This window comes from Phaenicophaeus curvirostris, chromosome 2 (assembly GCF_032191515.1).
Source record: "Phaenicophaeus curvirostris isolate KB17595 chromosome 2, BPBGC_Pcur_1.0, whole genome shotgun sequence".
Taxonomy (NCBI): Eukaryota; Metazoa; Chordata; class Aves; order Cuculiformes; family Cuculidae; genus Phaenicophaeus; species Phaenicophaeus curvirostris.
Window position 1 is genome coordinate 61,920,676 of NC_091393.1, and position 27,926 is coordinate 61,948,601.

At 39.7% G+C, this 27,926-nt stretch overlaps 1 protein-coding gene across 3 annotated transcripts in view; it reads right to left on the reverse strand.

The window, feature by feature from the left end:
* The window catches only part of RPS6KA2 (ribosomal protein S6 kinase A2), a 297,537-nt gene that overhangs the window by 144,633 nt on the left and 124,978 nt on the right, over positions 1–27,926 (reverse strand). The window contains exon 1 of one of the 3 annotated variants that reach the window (XM_069852242.1): positions 25,523–26,071. The exons of the other annotated variants lie outside the window; for them this stretch is intronic. Within the exon in view, the coding sequence (XP_069708343.1) occupies positions 25,523–25,621 (99 nt within the window). The 5' untranslated portion in view covers positions 25,622–26,071. Of the gene's footprint in view, positions 1–25,522; positions 26,072–27,926 lie in introns of those variants that run through there. 3 annotated transcript variants of the gene reach the window in all.

A 27,926-nucleotide genomic window follows, 5' to 3' on the forward strand; every position in this document is an offset into this window, starting at 1 on the left:
TGAAGGAAATGGTTGTTGTTGATAAGGTTTGGGTAAACCTCTGGAAACAACTGATGTGAGCTTAGGCCACTTGTGGCAGTTGAACATCCTCCTCCTCCTCTGCCGGATACTCTTGTCAATTCAAACTGTGCTAACATTCACCCATTCCAGAAATTTGGGAGACCTCAAGCAGCAGTTCCACATCACTGCTGTAGTTGGCACAGTTCTTCAGTGCCCTTTTCATGCCAGACAATATCCTTGCAAGGCAGAGAAAAAGTCTCCAATACAAAATTTGGGTTTTGTATTCATTGATTTGTGTGACATTTAACAGGCAAGACACAGGCTGCCTCCTCTCCATTTTTCACTTGGCCATGCTGGTTTTTGGGTTAGCACACAAGATTCAGCCTGCTAGCCTGGGCACATGCAGGTCAGTTTGCACATTAGTACTTGGTCTCCTGTGTGCTGGATTCACTGAAGATGCTGGTTTTGTGCGTCCAATATCTGCACACACAGCAACAGTTTGTCTGAGGTCTTGTTTTTGTTTTTTTTTTTCAAACAGATAGATAGCAATTCCAGCTGTAAAAAGCAGCTTTACAAAAATGGGAGTGAGAGAGTATATAAAGAACAGAATGAAGAATGGAAAGGAAATAGCAAAAGTAGGAATCTCCTGCACTTTCCATCATATTCTACATTCCAAACCACTCCTTCAAAGAAAAATAGGCATGGCTGCCTAAAGGTTATTCTTTCTTTGAAAACTAAAGTTGTTTGATTGTCTGCTCCAAAGGCTGCTGCCCTTTTCACATTTCCCAAGTAATGTGTTAAAATATGTCCCACTGTCATGGCAGTTTTGGACTGTGCTACTACTCATATGTCTATTGGAACCAAAACACTGGCAAGCAGTCAGATGTGACATGTCACTCAGAAAAGTCAATTTACAAAAGTTTCTTCTTGCTTGCAGTTCTTCAAAAAAGGACAGGAGGAAAAAAAGAAAAAAAATGGGCCTTATTATTGCTGAACAGACCATAAATGCCTATTCGCCACACAAATCCCAGTATTCAATGAATTATGACAATGCTTACTGAGTAAGGATCTGTTTCTAGGAAGACAAGGAAACAAGTAGAGGGTTGTGGGTAGTGTGTGACCATTTCAGAACTCAGATGTCCTCAAACATATTTTAAAGTTAGTTAATCTGATTTTTACTACTTGCTTAGCGGCACACTTTGGGCATGCTGCACAAAACCCCTTGAACAAATAGAGAAAGAGGAAAGAACGCTGGGATCTGACACCAATATGTAAATGCCTTTTTTTAATGTCTCTTCTGCTTTAAGAATTCTATCGCATTTACATTCAGGTTACTGTTTTATCACCAGAAACACCTTTTCAGCTCCAGTTTTCTACTACCCTGCCCAAAAAGGATTTCAGGAGTTTTAAGGTCAACCTGTGTGCCTGCTGAAATCTGGGATGCATTGGTCAAGGGGAGTTCTGGATGACATGATATCAATCTGTGCATAGTCATAGCTAGGGATAGGCTTTGAGGCACAGAGAGAGAGACAGGTAGCACACTGTATCTTTTCAGCATCATGACATAAATGGATTTGTGAGCAGAACTGATGAGGGGAGCCTGCTGCCTTTCATCTGCTTGTGTCCTTACAACAATTTCTGAAATCTCTTTCCTTCTCCATTGCCCCACCTCACTGGTGGTCATGGTATGAATGATAAGAAGCTTGCACGTCATACAGGCAGCCCTCTTGGCTCAATACTCCATGCCTCCATGTAAGATGGACCTAATAGAAAAGAGAAGTAGACAGTGGTGAATGTATAGAGGACCATGCAGAGGGTAGCTGGGGAACAAGAATGAGACAAAACAGAAAACACAGCCGGAGGTCAACAAAAAAAGTGAAGTGGTAGGTGGTTGTGAGAAGCATAGAGCTACAGGATGTGCAGACCAACTATCTTTTTCCTGCCGAGAGCCAGCAAGTGTTATTTAAGAGGAACCTCATTCAATTCCCTGAAATAGTGAAAATTTTTGCAAAGAGCCAGTCACAACTAAAATATATAGTACTGTATTATTCATAAGCATTTTAGCAGTCTTTGCCTGTACTTGCTTAGTTATTGTGATTTGTATGACAAGTCCAATGGCATAACATCTGCATTCTTTTCCTAGCATGCAGTAAGCTGTGCCATTAATAATAAGCATGTAAATAGCACTACAAGGTCACACATTGCTTTTCATAGTAAAACACATTTCCTGTCTCCCACTCACTCACCCAACAGCGTAACTGCAGTTCAGAATATACATCCCAACATGGGTTATATCAAATTCTATAACATGATGGGGAAATAGGCTGTTTTACCCTTCTAATAAATTGCATTAGAACCGTGCCCATGGTTCCATACCTTCACTGCCCTGCTTGGACTCCTCAAATCCTTCCAGCAGGGCTAGGGGAAATTGACCTTCAGCTCCCATGTGCCCTCCAGAGGAAACAGTTTCCCTCACGCACTCCTTAAGAATGGCCAGTTACAACACACCCATAGACCTGCAGTGGTGGGAAAAGGCCAAAGACCCCAGCTGGAGACACTGGCATAAAGGCTGTGAGCCTTAACCGCGTTAAGTGCAAGGAGCAAAAATACAAGTGGAATTAGCATAAATTGTTTCAACAGAGGCCACTACAGGAAACACTTAAGAAGGGGGAATCCTACTCTCTGTCTTGAATTGTGTATAGATATTCACCTCCACATTACTCCATTTTAGAAGACAAATGTGGACCAACTCATTTATTTTTATGATAAACTTATTCATGCCCATTAAGACTTGCAGACTTTTAATCAGGCACCATAACTGGAAACCACCATAGTTGTTGTGAACATAACATTCCATTAATTTCTGCTTGCTGGAGCTCAGATACCCTTCAGGTTTGCTAGATAAAATTCTGAGCTGTGTACAGATTACCATGGAAATTTAAAACAAACTGCTTCTCATGGGGAAAATATATTTCTATCCTATATCAACTATTCTCTGAAAACAAAATGAGGAAGAAATTATATTCTAACCTCAGGAGAGATTTTTACTAAGCTAAATCTACTGAAACCATTTCTGCCTCAAACTAGTTCTGCCTCCTGCTGCTACTTAATGTTAACGAACAGTTTGTGGGCAACACCATCACTCCATGACTCCCCCTAGAAGTTGTAGCAGTAGTTTCATTGTTTAGATATCTATAGGCTAGAGGTTATTTTTACTACATCCTGTCAACAGTGAGAGGACAGAATTGCCAGGAAGAGGATGCATTAGGCTTTTACATTAACTGGTGGTAAAACTAGTGCCTAAGATAGCCTAAAGAGCTGGACATTCACTTGCTGACACTGGTGTGCTGTGAGTTACTGACTTGTTTTTCCACATTAATGCTTAGTTCGCATAACACAATAGATCCCATGATCTTACAGACTTAGAGCTCAAAGGAAAAGAATCACAGGTTGCTAAAAGTACTGGAGAAGGTTTAAAAAAACCCCAGCCCACGCTGCTTATGGCAGTGAGCTCACAGGGCAGCAGCCCTGAATCACTTGCCTTGGCAGCCGAATGAACAATTGCACTGTAACATGTTATGCCAACAGAAAATTCATCGCCTGTGTACACCTCGCGCTCATAGAAAATAACTCATTCTTCTGACTTGAAGCTGGAAATGTTACTCAGTGTGATGGTTCAACTTACTCTCAGATGTTTATTGACTTGCATCCAACTGGAAACACGCACTTATTATAAGCACAGGACTGGGAGCATATATTTGTAGGTTGCTATTGCTGTTTTGTATAGTTTGCAGTACTACACAGACACAACAGCAAGGAAAAAGTTCCCTTCAAATGAAAACTTGATCTAAGAGGCCATCACATTCGTCCAAGCCTCAGTAAAGACCTCAAAGTGAATGTATTATAGCTAAGCCCTAAGCATTAGCTTTCATTGTACTATAAAGTATTGCTTTTATATTCCATGTTAAATGGAGCATTGTCTCAGGAAATATCTTTGCCTTAGGTCCTGAAAATGTACATTATAATTTTAAATTCAAGACTTAAATTTTATGTTGAAGAACTTGCTTAAACATATCATCAAATGAAGTGATATTGAAATATATTTTTAAAGTCACTAGAACAGCTCTTGGAACGAATAGCATTACTTTTCAGAGATATAGTGGTAATTTTAGTAAATGAAATAATTATTGAAGAGTGAAGTTAGGGACATTTTATTTTGTACATGTTTTTAACCCTTTGTAGTGATAGAACCACACAAATGTTTTTCTCCCTATTCTCATATACTCTATGGAAGTTAACACAGCATTTTGTGAGAAACTGGTATGGACCATTTTTTTTACTCAAAGCTAATAAGATTGACAAATGTGCATTTAAGTCACTGGGCCCATTTTTTTCCAATAAAATTAACACAGTGGACTCTGACTGTAAAGAAAAAGGTACCAAAATCTGTTGGCTTAGCTTCACTGTCCAAACTTAAGGGAATGCAAAGTACGTAAACCAAGTAAAAAGTGCAGTGTGAGTGAGATTTTAAGAATTCTTAGTATTTTTGTATTACAAAATAATAAAAACATAATCTAGAAAAAACCACACAGATAATAACCTAGTAATATCATGCTAGTGATATTTTCTGGATCATGACTGTAGCCCCATAGATGTGCAGTGGATGTTGTGAAGGGCAGGTTCTCCTTTTAAAAAAGAGTTCTTAAAATCTTAAATGGCAGATGCTATTGACAGTTTACAGAATGTACTACAAAACAGCAAAATCTAACTTGGAAAAGATGTTATTGAAAATGGGAAATGAAGTTTCCTGGCCTCACTCTTTTATTTGTGAATGTGAAAAGGAAACATTACCTGGTACACAGATGTAACTTTGACCAGGTACAGTTCTTCTGTTAGGTTTGTTTCCATCTTTTAGGGAGATGTTTTATTGCATTCCCCTGTAATACTGTGGATGCAAGCTGCTTGTTCTTTGCTGAACTTTTTTATGTTAGAAAAAGTGGAAGCCTGTGGATTATCTATCACTCACAGGATTTCCAGCCAAAACCTGGAAACACCAGAGGATATTAGCTTTTACTCAGATCAAACTCTACATCTAGAGCACAAGGAGTTACCAGTTGTGATTCACCGCAGCGCACCTCAGGAGAGGAGGGAGAGTAAGATTTGCAGAGTACAAAACCAGCTGGCAGGAACAGCTGCTGAAACAGTCAAACCAGGTTTTTTTTCCAGACATCCAGCAGTCTATGTTTCTGACCAGAGTTTCTCAGTCTTGTGTTGACTGCTTGTTCACTCCAATCCTCTTCACATCCTTGTTTATCTGCCTTTTACTTCACTATGCTTCCTTTTCTCCTCTCTGTGACGTTCTGCTCTCCTCCCTTCTCTCATTTTAGATTTAGTTCTAAATGAGCCTTCCTCTCTTCCAGAGGCATTCCATTTTCACCAGTTTGTGTTTTGCTGAACTTCCTCTCTCTGCTATAGCTCATCAACTCCAGCCCCCACCATCACATCCACTACTGACAAAGTCCTCAGAGCATTTTCTGTCTTCGCAATAAAAGCACCTAGCACAGCCATGTCCTTTCTTATTTAGCTGGTCTGTACCAGCACAAAATAGCCATAGTCATAGTAAGGTCTCCTCAACCAAATTGAAAGCTCGCCAGTCCTCTTATATCTCTGGTGGGGCAAAATACCTAAAAAAGAAAGGTATTTGTAATCTCTTAATCCTCCCTCACATTCCAGCCTCTTCTCAGGAACACCCAGGGCTCAGGGCATGGACCAGAGGAATCAGGCTGTGGTGGCTACAGGTCCCCAGCTGGGGACAGGCTTGAAAGTCTGTGAAATGAGCTGTCTGGAGCGCAGATAAGGTGGGAGAAGCAGATGCGGGTCTGCATGGGTGCATAAGTGTGTGTGCTGATGGGGTCAAGAGCCACAACTGGGAAAAGCAAGCAGGGACCATGGAAAATCTGCAGTGCCATTATGTATGTATGTTTGGTAAAGAAATTGAAGGCTTAAACTCAACAGTACCCTATTGTTTGTTTGAATTATGATCTCACATAAATATATCACATTTAAAATTGCATGAGATATTATAAACCTTTAGAATAAGAGCTAATATGTAGAGCTCCAACAATGCAGAGATGCATTAACAACACATGACAATAAGCATTAGCTGGTGTACAGAAACAAAATTCTTGACCATATCTTTGACCACCTTCTTGTTAACTCATGGTTACTTGTCTAACATGGATTAGACCTATCTAACAAGAAGTGCCACTAAAGACTTTCAACATCAGAATTAATCCCAATTCATACTATGTCAGAAAACAATCAATATTGTATTTTAAATAAGGTCTTTGAAAAAAAAAAAAAAGTCATGGAATAATTTGGCGTTACCAGCAGGGCCTCATCTCTAAAGGGCAAGCAATGTATTTCTGTTTGATACTGGATGAGTACAGCGCTCTGCAGCCTTCCCGGCACTGGTCCTCCTGCCAGGACACCTTGGTTTTATTTGGGTTAGGAGCATGATTTGTGGTCTTTTATTACTGTTCTACAATCAGTCTAATCTTTTCAAACAGTAAAATACTTGCTCTGACAGTCTGAAATCAGGAAATAAAACTAAAACCTTGCAGGCACGCCCAGAGATTTTACCAGTGAGGAGAATATGGATTGGAGCCAGTCTGCACTATTTTGACGGCTATTTAACAATCAGTGAACAATGCTTTTTCTTCCCATAATTTCTACTGTAACACAAATGCAGTTAATGGTTCTTCTTCAACATTAAGCTGACTACGCATTGCTTTGATTTTAAAGCTGAAGTAATTACAAACACAAGAGAACGTTTTAGACTTCAGGCTATATTAACAATAATCTTTACAAATGTTTCTGCCATCAGAGTACTTAATTTTACCAACACCTGTGTTCTGCATGGACTGTGGCAATGTTAAAATATTCTAAGACTTAAAATGCACAAAATACCTAAATTAATAACTTCCTTATGATCACTTCCTGAAAAACTGAAGCTTGAGGTACTTGAGTGGAGCAGTTAGAAAGTGTTCAGACACTTGCTTCAATCCTGCAAAGACTGGTGCACATAAAATATAGTTTCATGAAATATGACATACCTTTCCACAATCAGATGAATATCAGAAGTATCTCTGCAGTGCTTTAAATCAAACTACACTCATACAGGTATCTTTGTTTTGTAAAAAATACATTAATTGTAAAATATTATTCCTCTAAATAAGCTCGTGAAGCTCTTTTTTAAAAAAAAAACAAAAATAATAACTAAATTATTTCTCATTTAAGAACAGAAAATGTAAATGATTTTGTATTATACATTATCATCTGTGCTACATGCCTAATTTGCAGAAAACTATGCCTCTTAAAGCATTTCTATGGTGATCTCATTTTTTCTCATGCTTGCTCAAATGAGAAATTTTCCTCAAATGAACATAGGTCTTACTTCAAGAACAAAAGATAGGATGAAGAATGTTTCTAAACATTCAATGGGACATAGGACAGCTATTTTCTGCCACTATATTTTTTTCAAAATTTGTTTTTAAACCAGAAATGTGAGTAATTGCAGCCTGAACATAGAATAGAAAGCAAAACAGTTTAAAATTGCTTGGTAATATAAAAAGTCCCATGCAGTCATCACAGTTCCAAAAAGAGGTCATCAGAAAATAAGAGTTCAGCATGTGCAGATTTATTAGAAGAATAGTGGGGAGAGAAAGACAGACAGCACGCACTTGTAAAAGAAGCCATGTAAGCACACTAGGTCTGCAGTGAGGAGAAGGAGAGATGTAAGGCCTCTCGTTCCCCTCTAAGTCAGCAAGTTGCCTGGAGTCTGTTAGACTGCTCAGGGTCAACAACTTACATTAATACTGAAGAGAATAAAACTAAAGCTAGTAAGAGAGCAAGACAGTAAGATGTCTGAAATAGCACCTCACTAATTTGCTCATGGTTTGCCATAACATTAAATAATGTTTGTGTTCTGTTTAATACAAAAATGAACCTCCCTCGCTGTCTGCTTTGCCAAAGCATACTGCCCAGAAGAAGGTGGCTATAATACCCAGGACTGTTCTGCTGGCTAGCTGGTGATCAAGGTGGCCGATACTTGCAAAGTAAACAAGGTTTCAAGTCTGGTTTGGCCCCCTGTAGTCTGGACATGTTAAGCCAGTTCATTATAGGTTGCTCCAAGGAACAGAGAGGTGTTCTGTCCATCTCCTTTCTCCCACAGACCAGTTATGCCACCGTTAAATCTCTTGTTTTCCCCCCTACCTCTTGTTCATTCTCAAGCATCTTTCTCTCACCCTTCAGACTTCCTCTAGACCCTACACCATCTGTCCAAGAGCTTCTCTTTATGCACACTGTTGCATTCTATTCCTTCTCTGTGATCTAAATTTAGTTGTTTTCCTGTTTATACACCCCTCCAGAGAGAGTATTGTTGAATGTGACTAGTCAGGAAGAGAAACAATGTGGTTAGAGCAGAAATCCTTTCAGAGGAGTAATTGGGATGAGAAGCTGTACAAGTTTGGGTAGGATATAAAACTTTTTCCTAAGATTAATCAGAAACAGAGATCTGAATACAAAGCCATAAAACCCGTTAGAGCAGCCTGATCAAAGCCACAGAACACCTAAGCAGAGGAAGAAAGAAAGGCAAGGGAACACATGAAAACTTTTTTTTTTTAATAACACTGCATTTTTTTTCCCCCTCAGCAAGATAAAACTATTCTGCTTTGGAAAACTTACAATATCTGTGTCTCTCTGCTCAAACTACCAGGAGGCCCTGAATGTGAATCCAGGGTGCATATATGAAGAAAGCTAGGAGAAAAGGGTACTTAAAGGCTAGTGGAGACTTTAGTGTTGGTTGGTTCAGAGACACTTAATGTGTGCTTAGTGTAGGAGCAGGAAGCATAAAGCTGTTTCTCAAGAAGTTGGCGGCAAGATAACTGAAATCAGGACAGATGAGAATGTGTGGTAGGACAGCAGAGAACAGCAATCCAGTGTTCATGCCACAGGGCACATCTGTCTGATCTGAGACACTTGCACCAGCCAATAAACAGGGCATTTTCCACCTTCAAGTTTCTTACAATAATAAGTAGATTGTGAACAGGGAAGGGTGGAAGTAGGGATTGGTTGTGAAATACACACCAAAGAGCTTTAAAAGTTTGGGTATTCTCCATAAATAAGAGCTATTTATCATGGTGAAATGGAGCCCTTTAGTAGAGGACACAGAAATCTACTGTTTGGATCAAAAGAAATATCTGGAATTATGCTTTGGAGTTTTAACATAATCATACAAACAATTCTGATTATCATACAGAATCAGTAACTCTGATAGTCTTTAACATTGTGTCAGTAAATACATGGGCAGCTAAAAAGGAGTGCTGGGAACAAGTTAATTTGTTTCCCAGTTTTCACTATGGAAACAGAAGCTAGAGGACTTTGTAAAACACCACAGATGTTTGAGAAACTGCAAAAAGGTGTGCAAGTAGTGATTTCACATGTAATTTCGAAAGGTGAAACCTGTGTGTGTCAATAGTAGATGGTGCACAGTGCGGACAGTCTGTGCAATGGTAAGAACATGTCTAAGTACTTAAGACTTAAATATGATCGTGGATCTGCCCTCAATGACTAGCAGACACTCGCTGGCCAAAAGGGGGTTACAGCCCTTGCTACAACACCAGAAGAAAGGACAAAGGGGAAAGATATAAAATAGAAATGAAGGCAACAGAAGAATCACAGGGGTTTCAAGGAAAGGACACTTGCTGCATGACATGCTTAATCGAGCTTGTTTGCTTCAGTTAATGGCAATAACGGATGTTTATAAGATAAACAAGGGAGGGATGCGCCTTAGACTACAGGATGGGCTTCAGCAGTGGAACAGAAAATGCATCTGAAATACTGGAAGAAGATAATTTCATTAGCAGCTCTTCACAGGGACAGGAAGAGCCTCTTAAAGACCAAAAGGGAAAAGACTACACCTGTGGGGACAGGAGATGGTCTAGAAAATTGGCTCGATCATGATAACAGAAGGGAAGGAGCAAGGTCAGAATCTATTCAGTCATGCCCTGAAAACCACTTTAAGAGAAGCGAAGATCCTGAAAGGGAGAAACAATTTTAAAAATAACAATAACATTTTGAGGGAGATAGTTCAATAAATAATTAAAAAAGAGTGAACTTTGCAGTAATTTTCAGTCCAAAAAGAATGTCAGCAGCTAAGAACTTGATCTGCTGATATGTTTGGTGTCCAGCAGAATTAAACAAACCTCCACTCTGAGTCAATCAGAGGTTGCCTGTGGTATTATAAGATCAAACTCTAATCCTCTTAAGTAGCATTTTCCATGGAAAACCTGCCATACTATATTTGTTAAAAGAAATATCATATAAATGCTATATACATACACCCACAAGGATCGTCCTGAACAGGCTGGACTGCTGGGCAGAGTCCAATGGGATGAGGTTTAACAAGGCCAAATGCCGGGTCCTGCACTTGGGGCACAACAACCCTATGCAGTCCTACAGACTAGGAGAAGTCTGTCTAGAAAGCTGCCTGGAGGAGAGGGACCTGGGGGTGTTGGTTGACAGCCGACTGAACATGAGCCAGCAGTGTGCCCAGGTGGCCAAGAAGGCCAATGGCATCTTGGCTTGTATCAGAAACGGTGTGACCAGCAGGTCCAGGGAGGTTATTCTGCCTCTGTACTCGGCACTGGTGAGACCGCTCCTTGAATCCTGTGTTCAGTTCTGGGCCCCTCACCACAAGAAGGATGTTGAGGCTCTGGAGAGAGTCCAGAGAAGAGCAACAAAGCTGGTGAGGGGGCTGGAGAACAGGCCTTATGAGGAGCAGCTGAGGGAGCTGGGGTTGTTTAGCCTGGAGAAGAGGAGGCTGAGGGGAGACCTCATTGCTCTCTATAACTACCTGAAAGGAGGTTGTGGAGAGGAGGGAGCTGGCCTCTTCTCCCAAGTGACAGGGGACAGGACAAGAGGGAATGGCCTCAAGCTCCGCCAGGGGAGATTTAGGCTGGACATTAGGAAAAAATTCTTCACAGAAAGGGTCACTGGGCACTGGAACAGGCTGTCCAGGGAGGTGGTTGAGTCACCTTCCCTGGAGGTGTTTAAGGCATGGGTGGACGAGGTGCTAAGGGGCATGGTTTAGTGTTTGATAGGAATGGTTGGACTCAATGATCCTGTGGGTCTCTTCCAACCTGGTTATTCTATGATTCTATGATATTCCTTATGCATTATATAGTATGAATCCTATTCAGAAACTGTCCTAAAAAAGGAGCAAACTACCCCGAGGTATTATGTGCTTATGTACCCTTTATTGTGAATAACAGAAAGAGTGCCTGATTAAAAGACATGTGTAATCTAGTTAGTGTAAAACATTTGTTATCCGTGCCTACATAAGCCCTCTTCTTTCCTATATGCATTCATTCCTCATTTGTCATTCAGAAGCAAAGTGTAAGGAGGCTGTACAAACCAGATTACTTTTAATTCCACGCTGTAGAGTCCAGGTATATAGACAGGGCACAGCAAAGAAATTTAGAAGCTCTTCTCTTACTATGCAGAAATTTTGATTTTTACACATCCTCCATTTATCGGAAAATGTCAAAATTTTGTATGTTGTCCCGCTTGACCATACAGTATGCAAATCTGAGACATCAAGCTAGCTAACTAATTTGACAGTATAGAAATACACTCCTATCCAACACAATTTTGTAGTAATTATTTTAATGCATTATTTCAATAAGAGTAAAAGTAAAAACCAATACTTTTCCTGGACTTATTTGCTCCAAAGATTCTTGCCTGAAGACTTCTCATTGCACACTCCAAAACCTCTCTTACTAGACAGTCTAAAATGTCGCTTTTATCCACAGAAATTAATTATTCACATCAGCAAAGCTAATATCAGCTAGGCAGGATGTTTCAAGTGAACACTGATGCTCTATTATATTTCTGCAACAAGCCTTCTAAAATCTTGTGAGTTATTGCACTAATTTTTCTGCAGAATCCTTACTTTGGCAGCCTACAGTTTCTATTAACATCAATAGGATTGTTAAAATAATTATACTGATAAATCAATCATTTGATGTTAAGTTCTCTGAGTTTTTTCTCCATGAATTATAGTACAATGCTTTTTTCCCCTCTCAGTACACTATATTGTGAGTAGCTCCAAACAAACATCTTTTATATATTTCAACACAAAGATGATTGCTTGATTCCAAAGAGGAAAACAGTCAGCATCACGTTTTGTTGCCTCCCCCTTGTATCAAAAGTGTCTCGGTAACCTTGATAAAATATTACTACCAGTTACTTCTTCTGCCTCACCCATTAGAAGTAGGAATTGCTGAAACAAAAGAGCCTGTCACTTACAACTTGACTGTTTCTTTCTCTTGTGCCTTGAAGATTTTTCAGTTCAGAAGGAAAGACCAAGACACTAAGATCACATTAGGGAACAGCTTGAATTACACTGAGAAAAAGGGAGATTCCAGATTTAACAAAGTCAATATAATTTTAGAGGCCAAATATATAGAATATTGTGATTTCAGATCCAGATGCGTTGCCATCCTACATTTCAACCTCTAGCTCAAGCTAATTTAGCCTGCCAATTAACAGGTTTAGCTAGGGGATAGCTCTCCTTTACACGTCCAGTTATGCGGACAGCAGTTTTGTGCTAGTTACTAATAATTTACGATGCTCTTTGTTTGGTGTAGTTCTTGCTGGTAACTTGAGGCCACCTACCAGGAGACAGACAGAAGCCGAGGAGGTTTACTTACAGTAGGTGTTTAATGTGTTCTGTTACATCTTGCATTTTGGCAGGGAGGAAGGAATACTACATCACCACCACACTGGTGTAACACATAAAGTATAAAAGCAACACAAGTTTTCTTCTGATTCAGATCTGATTACTATTCCAGGGGGCAGAAAAAATAAATTTGATTTGCTTTTCATTACATAGGTTTACTCTGGTTTAGGCTTTAAAGTATTGTAAATTTAAAAGGAGCAGTAGTCCTTAACTACCAGGGTAATGTACTTGGAATGGAAGATCTTTTTATCATAACTGCCTAAATTAATGCAGGCTAATTTGAAATTTGTCATGAAAATCCCATGATGAACAACTACTACAAAAGTTTACTCCTTTCAGTAAGTTGAAATAGATGATGACTGAGTAAAAACTATGCAAAGCCATTAGGCTTTGCAGGACTTCACATATCTGAAATGACAATAGGCCAAACTTGGCAGCTAATTTTTACTTGGAGGCTTTTTGTTCAAAGTTCAAAAGAAAACCCAGAAGGTGAAAACACACAGACAAAACAGGAACAAAAGTTGTCATGCAAAGCAAAATGGTAACGTGGATATCTTAATTTCACTATTTTTCAATATATTGTAGATGGTTTAGCAACTGTGCTTTAAAACCAAAGTACAGTGCTATAAAAGTGGTACTGTATGAGCTAAAGTCCCAGACGGAGGTATGAAACCCTCAACAACTCATTTGGGAGTCTCTGATGCAAGGGGATTCTCCAGGAGTTTTTGCTACTGCTCTCCCTAAATGAGAAACACTCATTAGACATTTAAACTATGGAAAGCCAGAATGCAGATCCATTTGAAGAAAAATAGGTAAGGGCTAAGGTATGGGGTGGGGGACACTGTTTCTGAGATATACACTGCGAATTGTATTTTGGATTTGCTTTGGAGCTATCAGATCATTGCCCAGCCTTGCAGCTAAGTGTCTTCTCTGGATCAGCAAAAAGTTCTTTGTTTTTACTGATGACTCCTGCGTTACCCCAGTAAACTGAGGGTGGAAAGTACCAAAACAGAGGCAATACAAGGAAAGTAAAAACATGTGATTCCCATTGTCTGAGTGTAAAGCATAAATTAAAAAAGCTGAATCAGATGAATGATAGCGGGAGGGAGAATGAAAAAGCAGAACTGTTCCCTTACAAGGGAAACATCTGAGAAGGCAAAGTAAGAGTTTCAGTAGACACCAGGAGGCAAGAGCCTGGTCTTGAGGGAGCAATTTCCATAAGTGTGGATATCAGCATTTCCATGGTCTAGCTGTGGGTCTGTACATGCCAGTGCATAGTACATTCAAATCCTCAACCTTTATTTATGAGAGGGGAGAAAAGCCTGAAGAAAAGAGTAAAGAATCATATCCCAGGAGGGCAGAACAACTTAATTTCTTCTCCTCAGTAACTGGAAAATGGGGAGTTGATGTGCCTCCCTGAGGAGATGATACGAAATCTCTAACAGTGACAGCTCTCTGATTGCCAAAAAGATAAATGAGTGCTTGCAGACCACAGAGGCACTCCATGGAGAGATCTCTATTCTTATTTCTGTCTCAGTCCCATGAATATCACACAAGCAAAAGGCTTTAAAAACCAAGGGGAAAAGGGCAAACCTTCTCTTGGCTGTGGTGTATACAGTAAGCTAAAAGTTCTGTAAGACCCCTCTTCCCTGGGGATGGCTGTGCATAATTGTCATGATCGTGCAAGTGGAAAACAGTGGGGAGGAAGAGATGAGCACAAAAGAAGAGGCAGAGAAAAAAACTCAAGCAGGTCAATAAAAGAACAAGTGGTCAAGAATGGAAGCAAAGGACTGCTCTATTTTTCATAAATAAGGCTCTTCAAAAATCTCTGGTTTTGAAATGACCCACATTACATTTTCAATGCACTCATTTGGCATGAATTAAGAGAAATACGGAAATATTAATCAAAAACTTAGACTTTCCTTACAACTCCAGGGAAATACTTCCATACAAAGATGTTCAAGAACAACTCCTCCCATAACATCACAAATATCTGCCTGTTAGATAATTTCTTTCAATACAAACATTACTGAAATGAATTTTATGGCTTCTTTTATAAGCCTGTTACAGAAGGAGGAAACACTTTTAAACCAAGTAGGGAAAGAATAGGTTGTTGGCACCATTCACCTAGTTACCTTTTCCAAAGAAAACAGGTAAGTTACACACTTCCATAGTGGAATGACAGTTTTGAAAAGTAAATTGGCATGTAAGCTTTATCCTGATGGATGAAGAGAATATTTTCAAAAAGAGAATCAGCATAAAATGAATATCTTTTGGCAGATAATTAGTGTAAGTAGTATATGTTTTGGAAGTGACAGCCCTCGGAACCACTACTGGTATTCCTTCTAACAACCTGTATAATTTTTCCTGTCTGGGAAAATGAGAAATTTGTTTGCTAGATTACAAAAACCCTCTTGTTGAGAAAGCTTTTAGAAATTAATTTCATACCATCAGGCAAAATATGCCATTAGATTTTTTTTTTTTTTTTTCTATGCATGGCCTTTCAGAGAAAAGTAAATACAGACTGAATTTCTCTGCTGCACAAGAAGGGATACTATGGCATCAATGGCATTAAGAGTCATCAGAAGGGATAACAGGACAACCAATTCTGCCATATTTGCACTGGTGGAACAGGAGAAAGTAGGGGAATAAATATTGTCTATGCTTACTCTGCAGGCACCATACTTTCTGCTGCTTCATACATTATGATGCAACATTAACTTTTTTGCAAAAAATGTGGGGGGGAAAAAAATGGATACGCATTTGAAGTATGCTTTTAGTAAGGAGTCTTCAATTCTGCAAATGCAAAAAAATGTGAAATCATAGGGGGAAAAAAATTTCAGGTACAGATCATGGGAAACAATTGATTCTCTTCAGCTCTAGAGACAGTGGTATGTTTTATTCTCATATCAGTTTGTAGTTAACATGGTATGTGCAACTGGTTTTTTTTCAGCCCCCAAAGGCTGAAAATATAATAAAATAAAGACTTGACTTAGCCATCAAACTAAGGATAACATCATTTTTAAAAGAAAAAGCAAAGTCTCTTCTCACTCCCTTTCAGTTCAGTTTGACCCAAGTTCTGCTTTACTAGCTTTACACATTTTCTGCGTTACAATTGTTAAAACTTCTCCATGGACAAAGGGGGCTTGAAGCAGTTTTATTACCTCAGACTGGCAGGCATCATAAACCCAAACAACTTTGCAGTGCTGGAGAGACTGAGAAGGATTAGCTGACGTTTACTTCAGTGGGGGCTTTTCTGTCTTTATACCACACAGAGCTTTTTCTGGGTAAGTTCACATAACACACTTCCACCCACTTCTCGGGTAAGCCTAAACATGCCGTCCTCCTTTGGAAGAAGTTGAAGACAAGTTGACAGAATGCAGAAGTAAGAGCTAAGATTAACTACCACACTTTCCTCCTTTTGTGCTTATTTCCCTGGTTGCCACATAGACAGGAGAAGGTAACTCCCAAGGGTATGAAAATCAGGAAAACAAGGACAAATACCTTATCTTCTCCAGAGAGGTATATATTCCTTCAACTTAAGACACTACAATGTGTTTGAAATCAGCTGTAAAATGCCAATGTTTTAAAATTCCCTTGAATTGCCATCATGCGAAAACCATTGACATTTTGAAAGTGTCTTGGTTTCGCTATCTTGATGGTACTGATCTAATGAAAAGTTAAGTAGTACACTTTGTTTGAAAAATTAGTGACTTTATTTGCCAGGAAAAAGCTTTAAGTATTTTCAATATGATGAGATGTTATTACAAAACTTTTGAAGGATGTACTACTTAACACCTGCACACATTTAGTAATCAAAACCTCAAGTTTAATAATATGAAATGGTCTTGAACCATGTAATAGGAACAATCTAATACAAAGCCTTGTTTTCATATTATAGTTCAGTAATAATTGCAATAGATAATCATACAGGAACAAAATAATACAGACTAGCAGCAGATCCAGTGGGGTTTAAAACATTTAGACCGTTGACTTTAAAATGAATGCAATTACAACATTTAATTGCTGTTCCAGGCATTTTATGGTCACAGGCAGAGATTGTTTCATACAGGAAAGACTGGCACAGATAAGTACTGATTCAGAAGTTAAAGGCAAAGACATAGGCCAGAGTCACAGGACATATCCACTAGCTGCCCTCAACATGAAAGTGGAGAAGACAAAAGTTGAGCTGTTGTAGGATTTTCTTTGTTACTCACTAGTAAAAAACCAAATATTTCCACTCTCCCTCAATGAGCAAACCAAACATCCACCCAAGCCTTTTACTTATTTGTCAAAAGAATTGCTTGTATAAGCATATATTATAGAGGCTTTCTTTTGTACCATTTAAGAGTGCTGGCCACTTGAAATATAAATTTCATAGCACAGTTAGTCCTTCGTCCAAATGTAGGATGAAAGTACTGATTTCTGTGAATGTTAGGCTTGACAAATGCCACAAACACATCCTGTTTCTCCAGAACATTAACACCCCAATAAAGCTGTAATCCCAAAGCACGTTCTACAATATACAGATCTCTCAAACCAATAGGTTTGAACTTTTTCAAACATTTTTGAGCATTTTTCAACAGTTCTCACTACCATCTAGTTCATTCACTCCTCATGGCATACAACAACCTTTGCCATACTGCTAGGTGAAGGAATTACTGGATTCCTTCTCTCTTAGCGACACAGTAAAGCTTTGAGACTGGAATACATTTTTGTGTTAATTTGTACATTGAATAAATGTATATTGAGTCTAAGGCTCAATCTTGTAAATAATGATAGAAAAGATTCACAAATTCAGCATGGAGTTAAGTTTTCTTTGTAGTTTTCAAGGACAACCTCTAACATTCCTCTGGAACAGAAATGTATGCTTAAATGTTATTTAATTATTTGTAGTAATTTCAGCAGCCTATATTAAATTTTGTAGTTTTTACACTAAATTTCCATACAAACTTTAAAAAATATCCAATCACACCAAACTTCTCCTTGTCAGGTTCTACAGAACTTAAAATAATGCAGAACATAAAATCCCAGACCTCGAATGTATGTACATGTGCATAAAAGATATCCCACGTGTTCACATAAAATGAAAAAAAAAAAAAAGCTTTTTTTTCCTGCTTACCATCACTCTCAGCTTACCAGTACTTTTTACTCATAATGTACAGCAGGAACTGACACCACCTTGCACTCATATGTCCCTAGAGTGGCCCCATGTTGCATCTCTGAGCTGAGATTGTCCTGTTGGGCATCACAAGAGGGTACCACAAGCCTGTCTGGAGAGTGGTACTTCTGAGAACAAGCAGGACTGGGTAGCCTCAGCTGTTTAACAGCAGGTAAAGGTGAATTTCATAGAAAAAACCCACAGACTCTGTCCCCCATCCTTGTAAAGCCTTCAGTTCACACACAACAGCTCTTGAAGAAAACCATTTACTGCCTTCTGCCAGTCAGGCACAGGTCCAAATTTGGTCCTGCAGAAAAGAGGCATGACACCCTTTAATTACATCTGGAGTTTCTATGGGCTCATCTATTTACATTTCATAAGATATCTGGCATTTAGCTGATTACTATCATTACTTATCATCTGAAAGCAATCTAGCAGCCTCTATCTCCACTTCTTGCCCACACGTTGCTACATAATACCACTGTAATCTGAGAAAAAGGTTTCCCTCACTGGAAACATCACAGTTTTGCCTTCTGTATTCTCAATAGTTTGCACTTCCAGTATCCATGAGTTTGTGGCACTCAGCTAGAAGAGACCTCTCCAGGCTTTCCCACATCTCACAGTAAAATCAGCTCTGCTCAAAAACTAATACTGGCAACCCATTTCAAACTAATGAGGAAGTTTCACAGCTAAAGGCTGGCTACTGTCTTTGAAATCTTACAAAGCCATGCTGCGGGTGCCCCCCACCACACATGCACCCACTGAGGGAACCTGTATCCCAAACAGTTTGCCTGGAAGGCACGTCGCTGTGTGCAAGTAGCAGCTGCGCTGCAAGGACCCTGAATAGATGTATTGCCTACTTGCTTACGCATCCTCAGTCAGGAAGCTATTTTCAAGGCAGATTCAGTGGTTCACTCATTCTTTTCCATTTCCTAAGACTTCGTCCTCCAGGAAGAAAAACTGTGCCCTGCAGAGTGTGTCCTGAGCATAGAACAATCTCCTACTACACTGCAGTACTTCGAGTCTTTCTTAACAGCAAATAATTTTACAGAATCATTGCAGAACTGCGATCATAAGTCTTGTTAAGCGTACAAGAGGAGACAACTAGCAAATATTTAGATGAAAAGTATTTCTACTTGTGTAACTGGTAAGTAAACAAAGAGGCTTTTTATCTGATTTCAGTCTTTAAAAATATTTTCAGCTACCTGTGAGGATAAAAATGCAAAAAGCACATACAAAAGGAAAAGGCTAGCAGAAAAATGGATGAATCATATGCTACTGATAATAAAAATAGGTGCAGAAGGGCTCAGCCCTCTGAGAATAGACTTTGTGCCACAGGGTCAGACAGGATAAAACATTATGAGCTAAAACCTATAATATAATTACACATTTTCCACTTGCATAAAGCCAAGTTACTCCAAATTACTGCTAGTTTGGAGACTCAGCTACCCACAGGTTCCAACCAGTCCACCAGGTTCGGCTCTTGTCCTCCTGAATACCCACACACAGATGCTCCAGGCTCAGGGAACCAAGCCATTACCTGTATTGTGGTTTGAGCTAAATTAGAGTCAGTTATGCGACTAACTCATTTACTGGAAGTATCTTCATTCTCTGAAAACTTACTGCATGTTTTTGAGACAGTGTTCTCCTCTAGAAGTGATAATATAGGGCATTGGTATACAATAAGGCCAATGCTTACACTTAACCAAGGCCGTCTTCCAAAGCTGGTGGAAAAGGGGCTGCACCTGCGAGGAGGGGCGAATAGAGCAGGTAACCCTAAACTGACCCACAGGGTATTCCATCCCATATACATCATATACAATATAAAACTGAGAGATCGTGAGGGTCTAAGGATTTCATCTGTGTGGTTGTTCCTGATCCCAGACCCATATGTTCCTGAATCTAGTTCCTGAGTACACCTCCCTCTTAGCCATGGACATATTCCCCCGTGTCTGCTCTGCATCATTTGTGCTGGCATATAGTCATTGAGGGGCGAGAGCATGATCTCATATATTTGTTGTTGTTGTTATTATTATTATTATTATTATTATTATTATTATTATTATTTCATTAAAGCTGTAGTTTTAGTTTCCAACCTGCAAGTCTTTTTCCTCTAATTTCCATCTCCCCTTTCCCTGCAGGGTAGGGAGGGGAAAAAGCTCAACTGCACACTTTTAGCTGCTGAGATTTAGCCATGTAGGGCTAAACCGTGACAACCTGGCACACAGACACAGTGGAGAGGCATTGGTATCTCCATTTCATTCATTTCATCATTGTTTCGTGATCATGTCCCATCAGTTGATTGGACAGGGCCCATTCCACAACCAAATGAAGACGTCTGCTGTTACATGGGGATAACAGGCCCCTGCTCTATGCCCTAACATGCATGTACCCCAGCTATGTGACCAGCGTCTATGTGTAATACTGTGATGCGTGTCAGAAATGATCTGACATCAGAGCCCGTGAATGGGGTCTGCCAGCTCTGGACCGGATGACAAATGCCATCAGATATTTAGATGATGGAAATGGAGCATAAATGATAATTTGGAGTAGGGTCCTTTGAAATAAAAGTGATTTTTGCAACAGACTATCCAGAAGAAAAGAAGAGCTTCTTTCTAATACTGTTGCTTTCAGAAAGGAGGAAAGCCATTTTTCCCACTCTACAGCAAGGACTAAGGAAAAGTGACCTGGAAATCTTGCAAATGCATAAAAATCTTCCTGCGAAGAAAATGAAACATCTTTTTCACAGTTACAATGAGCAGGATAAGATGACACAGGCTAAAATTGCCATGAGAAAAAACTGTGTAAAACGTTAGAAAAACTCTCAGACGCTAAGGATAATGTTGCAAAATATATTTCCTGGGAAGGTTATGGGCATTTACCAATGGAGACCTTTAAGAAGGCACTAGAAAACCATCTTTGTTTGGTAAAATAGCCCTATTTTCTGTTATTTTTTCTGTTGACAAGTTATCCCTACATCTACCTACAATCTTCTCTTTCTGTAGCTCAACAGTGAATTTGAGCTTGTAGGAAGGACACATAGCAAGCCTGAGGCACAAGAGACTCTTTACTTGGGATAAAGTCAGAAGTATTTGGGGAGTGAGTGAGCAATTTTTTTATTATGAACGTGTACACATGTGAGTAAGCTCTCTTATCACCAAATCCAACATAAATAGGTAGAATTGTAGGAAAGGACTTGAATAATCATCATAATTTTCACTTTACAAATGGGGAATGCAGGGCACAGAGGTCTGAACCATCTGTAATGACACAGCAAGTTATCAAAATGAGCCTGAAAATTGGATTTCCTTCCTCCTCAAGTGACCCATCTGATGGAATACATGCTCCTCCTGTTCTCCCTCCCTCGCTCTGCCTCCCTTCCCTCCAGCAGGTCATGCAAGACTACAGGAATTGCAGCATTTCCTTATAAAAGGAAATGCTTGCAGCTGTGGGAAGCCAGTCTACAAAAGCGTTTGTAACCTCTGCTGTAACAAGAACACACATTACAAAGATGATCATTACCAGGGGAAAAAAGCCCTAAAGCTTCCTCAGGACTTGCACCTTGCAGAGTTGATCTTAGGCTGTTAATCCCCATCTCTGTTCTTTAATTTGCCTCTTTCTGTCTAGCCCGTGACAGACCTAAATTCCTCTACCAAATATATCTATAAAAATAAGAAAGAGAAGACAGAATAAAGGACATAGTACCGATAAAGAACAGACTGGTTCTTTATACAGGAGCAGAAGAGTTCAAAAGTATTTGCAGGTGAAGCACTGGTCCAGCCCACTGTGCCAAAGAAGCAGTCTAGCTCATCGTTTGTTGGCCACTTTCCTAAGGCTGTTGTAACTTAAGCCTGGAGGAAATCAGAATCAGAGCCTAAGATCAGAACCAAAAATCTCTCATAACAAAAAATTACAAAGCCAGTACCAGTCCTGCACTATTCCTTAACGACTGCTTAGTCTTGCTACCTTTTCCTACATGCCAGTGCTGGAACCCAAGCAGGACCCACACTTTAATCACCCACAGAAGGTCTTGCCTCTATCAACTGACTATGCCAAGGCACACCGGGCTCCACATTAATTTTGAGTTGAGGACTCTGCTAGGTTCTAAGCCCCATACATAGACCAAGCAGGATTTGTATTCACCATTACCAGTAAGACGAAACAAGAATTAAAGTATAACAAATTAAAAATACATCAAGAATGCAAAAGACAGAAAAACCTCCAAAAAGAATCGAGGGCAATACTTTAATTGGTTACTTTCTCAAAATAACCAAGAAAGGCTTCTGCGTCACTGGAATAAATACAATCAAATTGTTTGCATGCTTAAGTCTTTCCTGGCTTATTCAAATGCATTATTTAAACTTTGATTTATAAATCAAGGGATATTGCTCACTGCCATAAGATGCATTCCGCTGGGGCTCAAAGTCGTTAGCAGATCCACACTGTGTGCACTTTCTCCTGATGATTTCACATTCATGTTTATCAACATTCTGCAAGAACCATAAACCAAGCCCTTCTCTTATATGCATACATGCAGTTCTCATTGACTTTGCTGGATTTTCAGCTGACTTCAATAAGAACTCCATGTGCATGCAGAAGGGCAAAACTTGGCTCTACACATTCAATAAAATTACATCACTAGATACCTTATAAATAAAGGGCAATGCAGGCCATACTGAAAACCAATATCAACTGAAAACCCTAAAGTGTAGCCAAATAAGTTCAAATTTCAGCCAGAATACTAAAAATGCCACACATTTTAGGCAAGATGAAACTAAACCCTTGCAATATCTCATTTACCAGAGTGTGCAGAGGCACAGAGTCTTCTTTAGCTGGACAAAGTGTGAAACCCAGCAATCTATAGCAGACAATAATCTCATTGTCTCAGATATAATAATGATAATGGCACATAAAATTATTAAGTAAAGGTCAAGTTACAAGCTGTGATTCCCAAGTAATTTTCTGCATCTATTTCCCTTCTCTGTAAGTCATGAAGCTCATTGCAAGTGAATTTAAAGCACAGCAGAATACCACAGTAGAAAAATTGATTAGTTATAGTTTAATAGTTACTAGTAAATTATTTTGAATCTACTCTAACAGTAGTATTTTAAAGATAAAATATGCTTGAATCCAGGAGTATCTATCTCAAACCTTTCAACCCTCTTTCCTGCCTGTCCAAAAGAACACCACAATAAAAATTCCACACCACCAAGTAAAAACAGTCCCCTTCCAAATTTCAAATGACATCCAGCAACACATAAGTTCTGCCAGGTACATTAGCTAACACACACTAAGAAAAGTAATGCCACATGTGTTTTCTCCAAATCTCTTCCTTTTATTTTACTTTTACTCATTCCATGATGTAATAACTTGTGCCTTTTTACTGCCTCTTCAAAAGCACTTACTTATTAGGATAAAGAATATTCTGACTTCTAAAAATCCAACTACAAAAACGCTTCCTTGGACTTTTCTCTTTCACTAACAAGTGCTTATTAACCTGCAGTTAGAAACTTATTACAGAGAAGTATCCAGGGATAGAAATCACAAAGGGGGCTTAATGTTCATGTGTGTTTTTTTTCCCCCCTAAGCAGAAACATATCTGATGATTTTCACACTTAAAGAGCAGAACAGATTTTATGAATCATTTTTTCTTCCTGGTTGGAACAACCCTTGTTCCCATGAGCATTATAATACTGAGTCACTTTGCATAGCGTTGGTCATTACAGCCAAGTCAAGAGACAGAGTAGGGAAGTGGACGAAAAGGTCTGAACTTATACATATCAGGCTGCTTCTCGAAGCAAATTATTATAAATCCGAAAAAATCATTACAAGACCACTCACGTAAGTGAAAGCTATTTCCTATAAGTTGAAAAAGTCCAGTAAATTTAAATAATACTAACTATCAAAGGGACTGTGAATATTTTTTTTTTCTCTCAAATGAAGTAAGGGTCTGGCCCCTTGAGTTGTCCTGGTCATTCATGCTAGGTTACCCAGGTAAATTAAATAATTAGTGTGGTGGAATCTATTTTCCCTAAACTACCATACTGTCAAATGAATGGTTGTGAGGTCCAGTGGGGCTCTGCTGTCTAAAATCACCTGCCTTCCTAACATCGTGCCATAACACTAGCAGCCTGCAAAGACATCGGTCCGTCTTAGAACTCCTTCATGTAACTCCAGGGCTATTTTTTGTTAGCTCTGCTGTAGCACAAGCTCAGTGAAGTTATAAAGAACACCTATTTCAGTTTAGCTTTTGCAAGTCTGGGTTCACAACAGGGGAAAAAAGGGTTCGTGCCTTCTACCCTCAGTCCTAGAGGGACAAGGCTGGTGCAAGGAGGGAACTTGAACAACTTTCATTTACTCGTTTGTTTTAAATGTACAGCATGACTATTCAATAAGTGAAATAAAATTAGGTACCTTACAAGATAATTTTTTAGAAAGAGATTATTTTAAAGATATGAAAGAAAAAAACCCAACAAAACACATCAGCCAAAATCTCTGCTTTCCTGCATGTCCTGTTTAAGCAATGACAAATGAAGAACTTTATGTTCAGACAATTATCTGGTACTTTAAATAGGACACTAAGGTTATAATATTATAAAATGTATTCATACAGCATGAGACTAATCCTCCTCCTGGGAATACCAGTGCAAATCAGAATAACTCCGTGGAGGTCAACTGAAGTACACCAGCACAAAACAAATGAGAGGCAAAGGGGAATCAGACTCTATCTACCTCTCTTTTAATGCAGAGGTTGCAGATCATCTGCAATGATAAAGTGAACAACATAACTATAACTGACATGTATTCAATTGATCTCACATCCTGCCGACTATTCACAGCTCCAAATATAGGGCTGAAGAACAATGGTTCGAGGAAGGAAGGCAGAAATCCTGATTCTAGCCTATTCACACATTCATATCTACTAATACCTCTGAACTGAGCTGCCTGCATCTCCCCACACTGCTAAATCATTGTAGGCTTAATTTTACATTGTCTCCCCACTCCTGAGGAACAACTTCTCCTTATAACATTTCCCCCCCCAGATACATAAGAGAGAAGATAAATGCAAAAATCTGTGCAAGCATTTGAACCTACTGACAAATAAGCAAGAAAACCCTTGTTTAACATATATATAAAAGGTGCCAGAAGGTTGATTAATTATTTGGAAATCTGGCACTGAGAAACAATGGTATGTGCGCAGGGGAGGAAGAGTAAAATATGAGGCTATTGCCAAGTATGGTACCATTTGTGCTAATTTAGGTGGATTGGTAATTATTTCCTACAACTTCATGTGTCCTGAACCAGCTTCCTCCTCCCCTGCCAGGCTGATAAAAGGATCCTTAGCAACACACTGAATATATTATGCAATGTATTGAATATTACTGAGAAAAAGCACTGTACTGCACTGAAACAAAGAACACCAGGTGCAAACATCACCACCACCAGGGAAAGATCACCTTTAACTACTTATCACATTAGTAAGCACAGGCATTCTCTTAAATCCGTTACCAGTACCTAATGGTAATAGCTACATTGAACAAAGTTAAGGTGAATTTTACCTCAAATCTACTTAGGCTTGAGCTCTTTGACCGAGACTTCTTGCGGAGATAGACTGAGAAGAACCGACGCACTGTGAACTTCTTCATGCTCATGTCCATCGCCGTGTCCCAGCTGTGGCGTGGAACACGAAGGAGCTGTGGCGCCACCGGGGAAAGCTAGACCATCCCAATTGTCCCCTATTTATATCCACAGGCCAGAGATCCTCTCAAGTGTCAGCTTCTGTTCATCAAGCTGGGCACAGCTAGACCTGCAAAAGGTATGCTGCTGGAGCTGCAGGAGCCCACAACCAGCTGCTTACTCTTCGGAGCATAAAGGCGTTACACTCCCTCTCCTTTTCCAGTGTTTACATTTCAGTGCGGAGCGGAGAACTCTCTCCCCACTCCCTCTCCCCCTCGCCTTAGGTCCTACTACATCCAATCAGGCTCAGCTCCAGCTGCATGCGTAATGAGCTCCGGCAGATGACAGCTCCTGCGTCCCAGGCGAAGCGGGTTCTAAATAAATGTTAGATGTGTCCATTGCTTTGTACTCCCTCTTCTCTCAGTCAGGCTCTTTCAATTTCCTGGTTTCCGAATCACATGGGGAACAGCCACATGCTGCACTTCTGTTTTTAGCTCGGAATTTCAACACCGCTATAATTACTGAGGGCTCCGGTGGTCAGATCTGAGAAGAAATCAGCTCCTGCACGGGTCTCTCTCCTGGGAGGAGGCTGAAAGACGCCATGAACACACTATGGGAGCAGAAGGGTGTGAATGTCTTTTTATTCTGGGAACTATGCAAAATAACACTGCTCTCCCACACCAAAATCAAAAAGCTTAAAATCCTGCCCAGAGATTACCCACCTGTTTTACATTCAAACACCTAATGCTGGCACAGCTCTGAAAATAGAAAGCGCAATCTAAATCGTAAGTATTACCACTCTTATTGTACTACAGCAGGGAGCTATAGCCCTTCTAAGAGGTTAAATATGCACATCTATTAACAGGCTGTAATTTTGAGCTGCTTACTATACTGCAAGCATGCAGACTTACAGCTGCAGCCCTACCTCCCCATCATTATCACATTTTTCAGATTTTCTTCAAAAGCAACTGAATCGCAGTGTGATCCAGAGACCAAAGAGCTTTGTCTGACTGCTGCACATAGCTCAGGCTCTTTCTCCTCAGCAACCTTTCCCTTCTGACTATCAAGGAGCACCCAGACATGCCTTTCTCCCATAACCTCATATGGAAAGTGAATGACTCTGATGACTTATTAGTGACTCAGACAAATAAGCCCAGAGAGAGCTGACACCACTACAGTCTGAGAAGACTCTCGGAGGTTAAATGGCAACACCATTCCAGTCAATCTGCTCTAAAAGAGAGAGACGCACTTTGCTTTAATTGCATGTTTGGACTCTGTCATGGTATTTGTTGACTGGTCATGCCTGTTGATACCTACTTTATTTGCAGGTTCTCTGTCAGTCTCCTCTGTCTGAAGCTGGAAAATAATAATAATAAAAAAGAAATCATTTAAAAAAGAAGAAAATCAAAAAAAATCTTGGCATTTTTGGTTTAATTAGGGAAGAGGTCAGACTGGAGTCGCCACCTTCAGTGCTGGGCTCTATAATCTTCTATAACCTCTGACCCTTCTTCTGTGCCTGGACCACTGACATCTGCCCTGGCCTAAGGTAACTGTAGCACAGTGGCAATCTGCTTCATCCCTTTCTCTTCTTAGCAGCTCATTCTGATAACTTCAGTAATTCCCTTGTTTTGCAACAAAAGCATATCTTCTGGGGTTGCATTCAAGGTGCTGCCCCAGTGTAAGCTGTGGCAAAACTAGGAGCCACCCCTTGCTACAATAGTTGTGTTGATTCTTTGCAAAAGATCCTGGAGTGGAGGGAACTTTCCCAGCAATACCCGAGCTATTTATAGGTACACCAAAACCCCATTCACAAGCAAAACAATAAACAGATAAAAAAGCAATTTGGTTGGTATAACTATCAAACCGCTTCTTCCTGTATCCTGTCCTCTGTCCAGAAAAGAGGTGTCCTGACATGAGTTAGGCTGGGCTTCTTGCTGACAAAGCTTTTGGCAGCTACACACATTCTCACCTTTGTAAGCCACTGGAGCTTTAAATAGCAATCAGACAAGATCAGGGTAACTCCCTGAACCCCTCCCACCACAGATACAAAGAAGTCCTACCTGGACACTGACGTCTTTCTTTATGCAGAGATGATAATTTCCCAGTTTTGAATACACAAGGTACTACTATTCTACTCTATCTAATAAGCAGTATATGAGAGGCTACTCAGACTAGATTTATCACAGTCTTCCCATCTCATTATGTGCATAGCACATTAACATACAAGGGGACATAGTCACCCCATTAACGTATCAGCTCTATAATAAAATTCAAGAAGATTACATA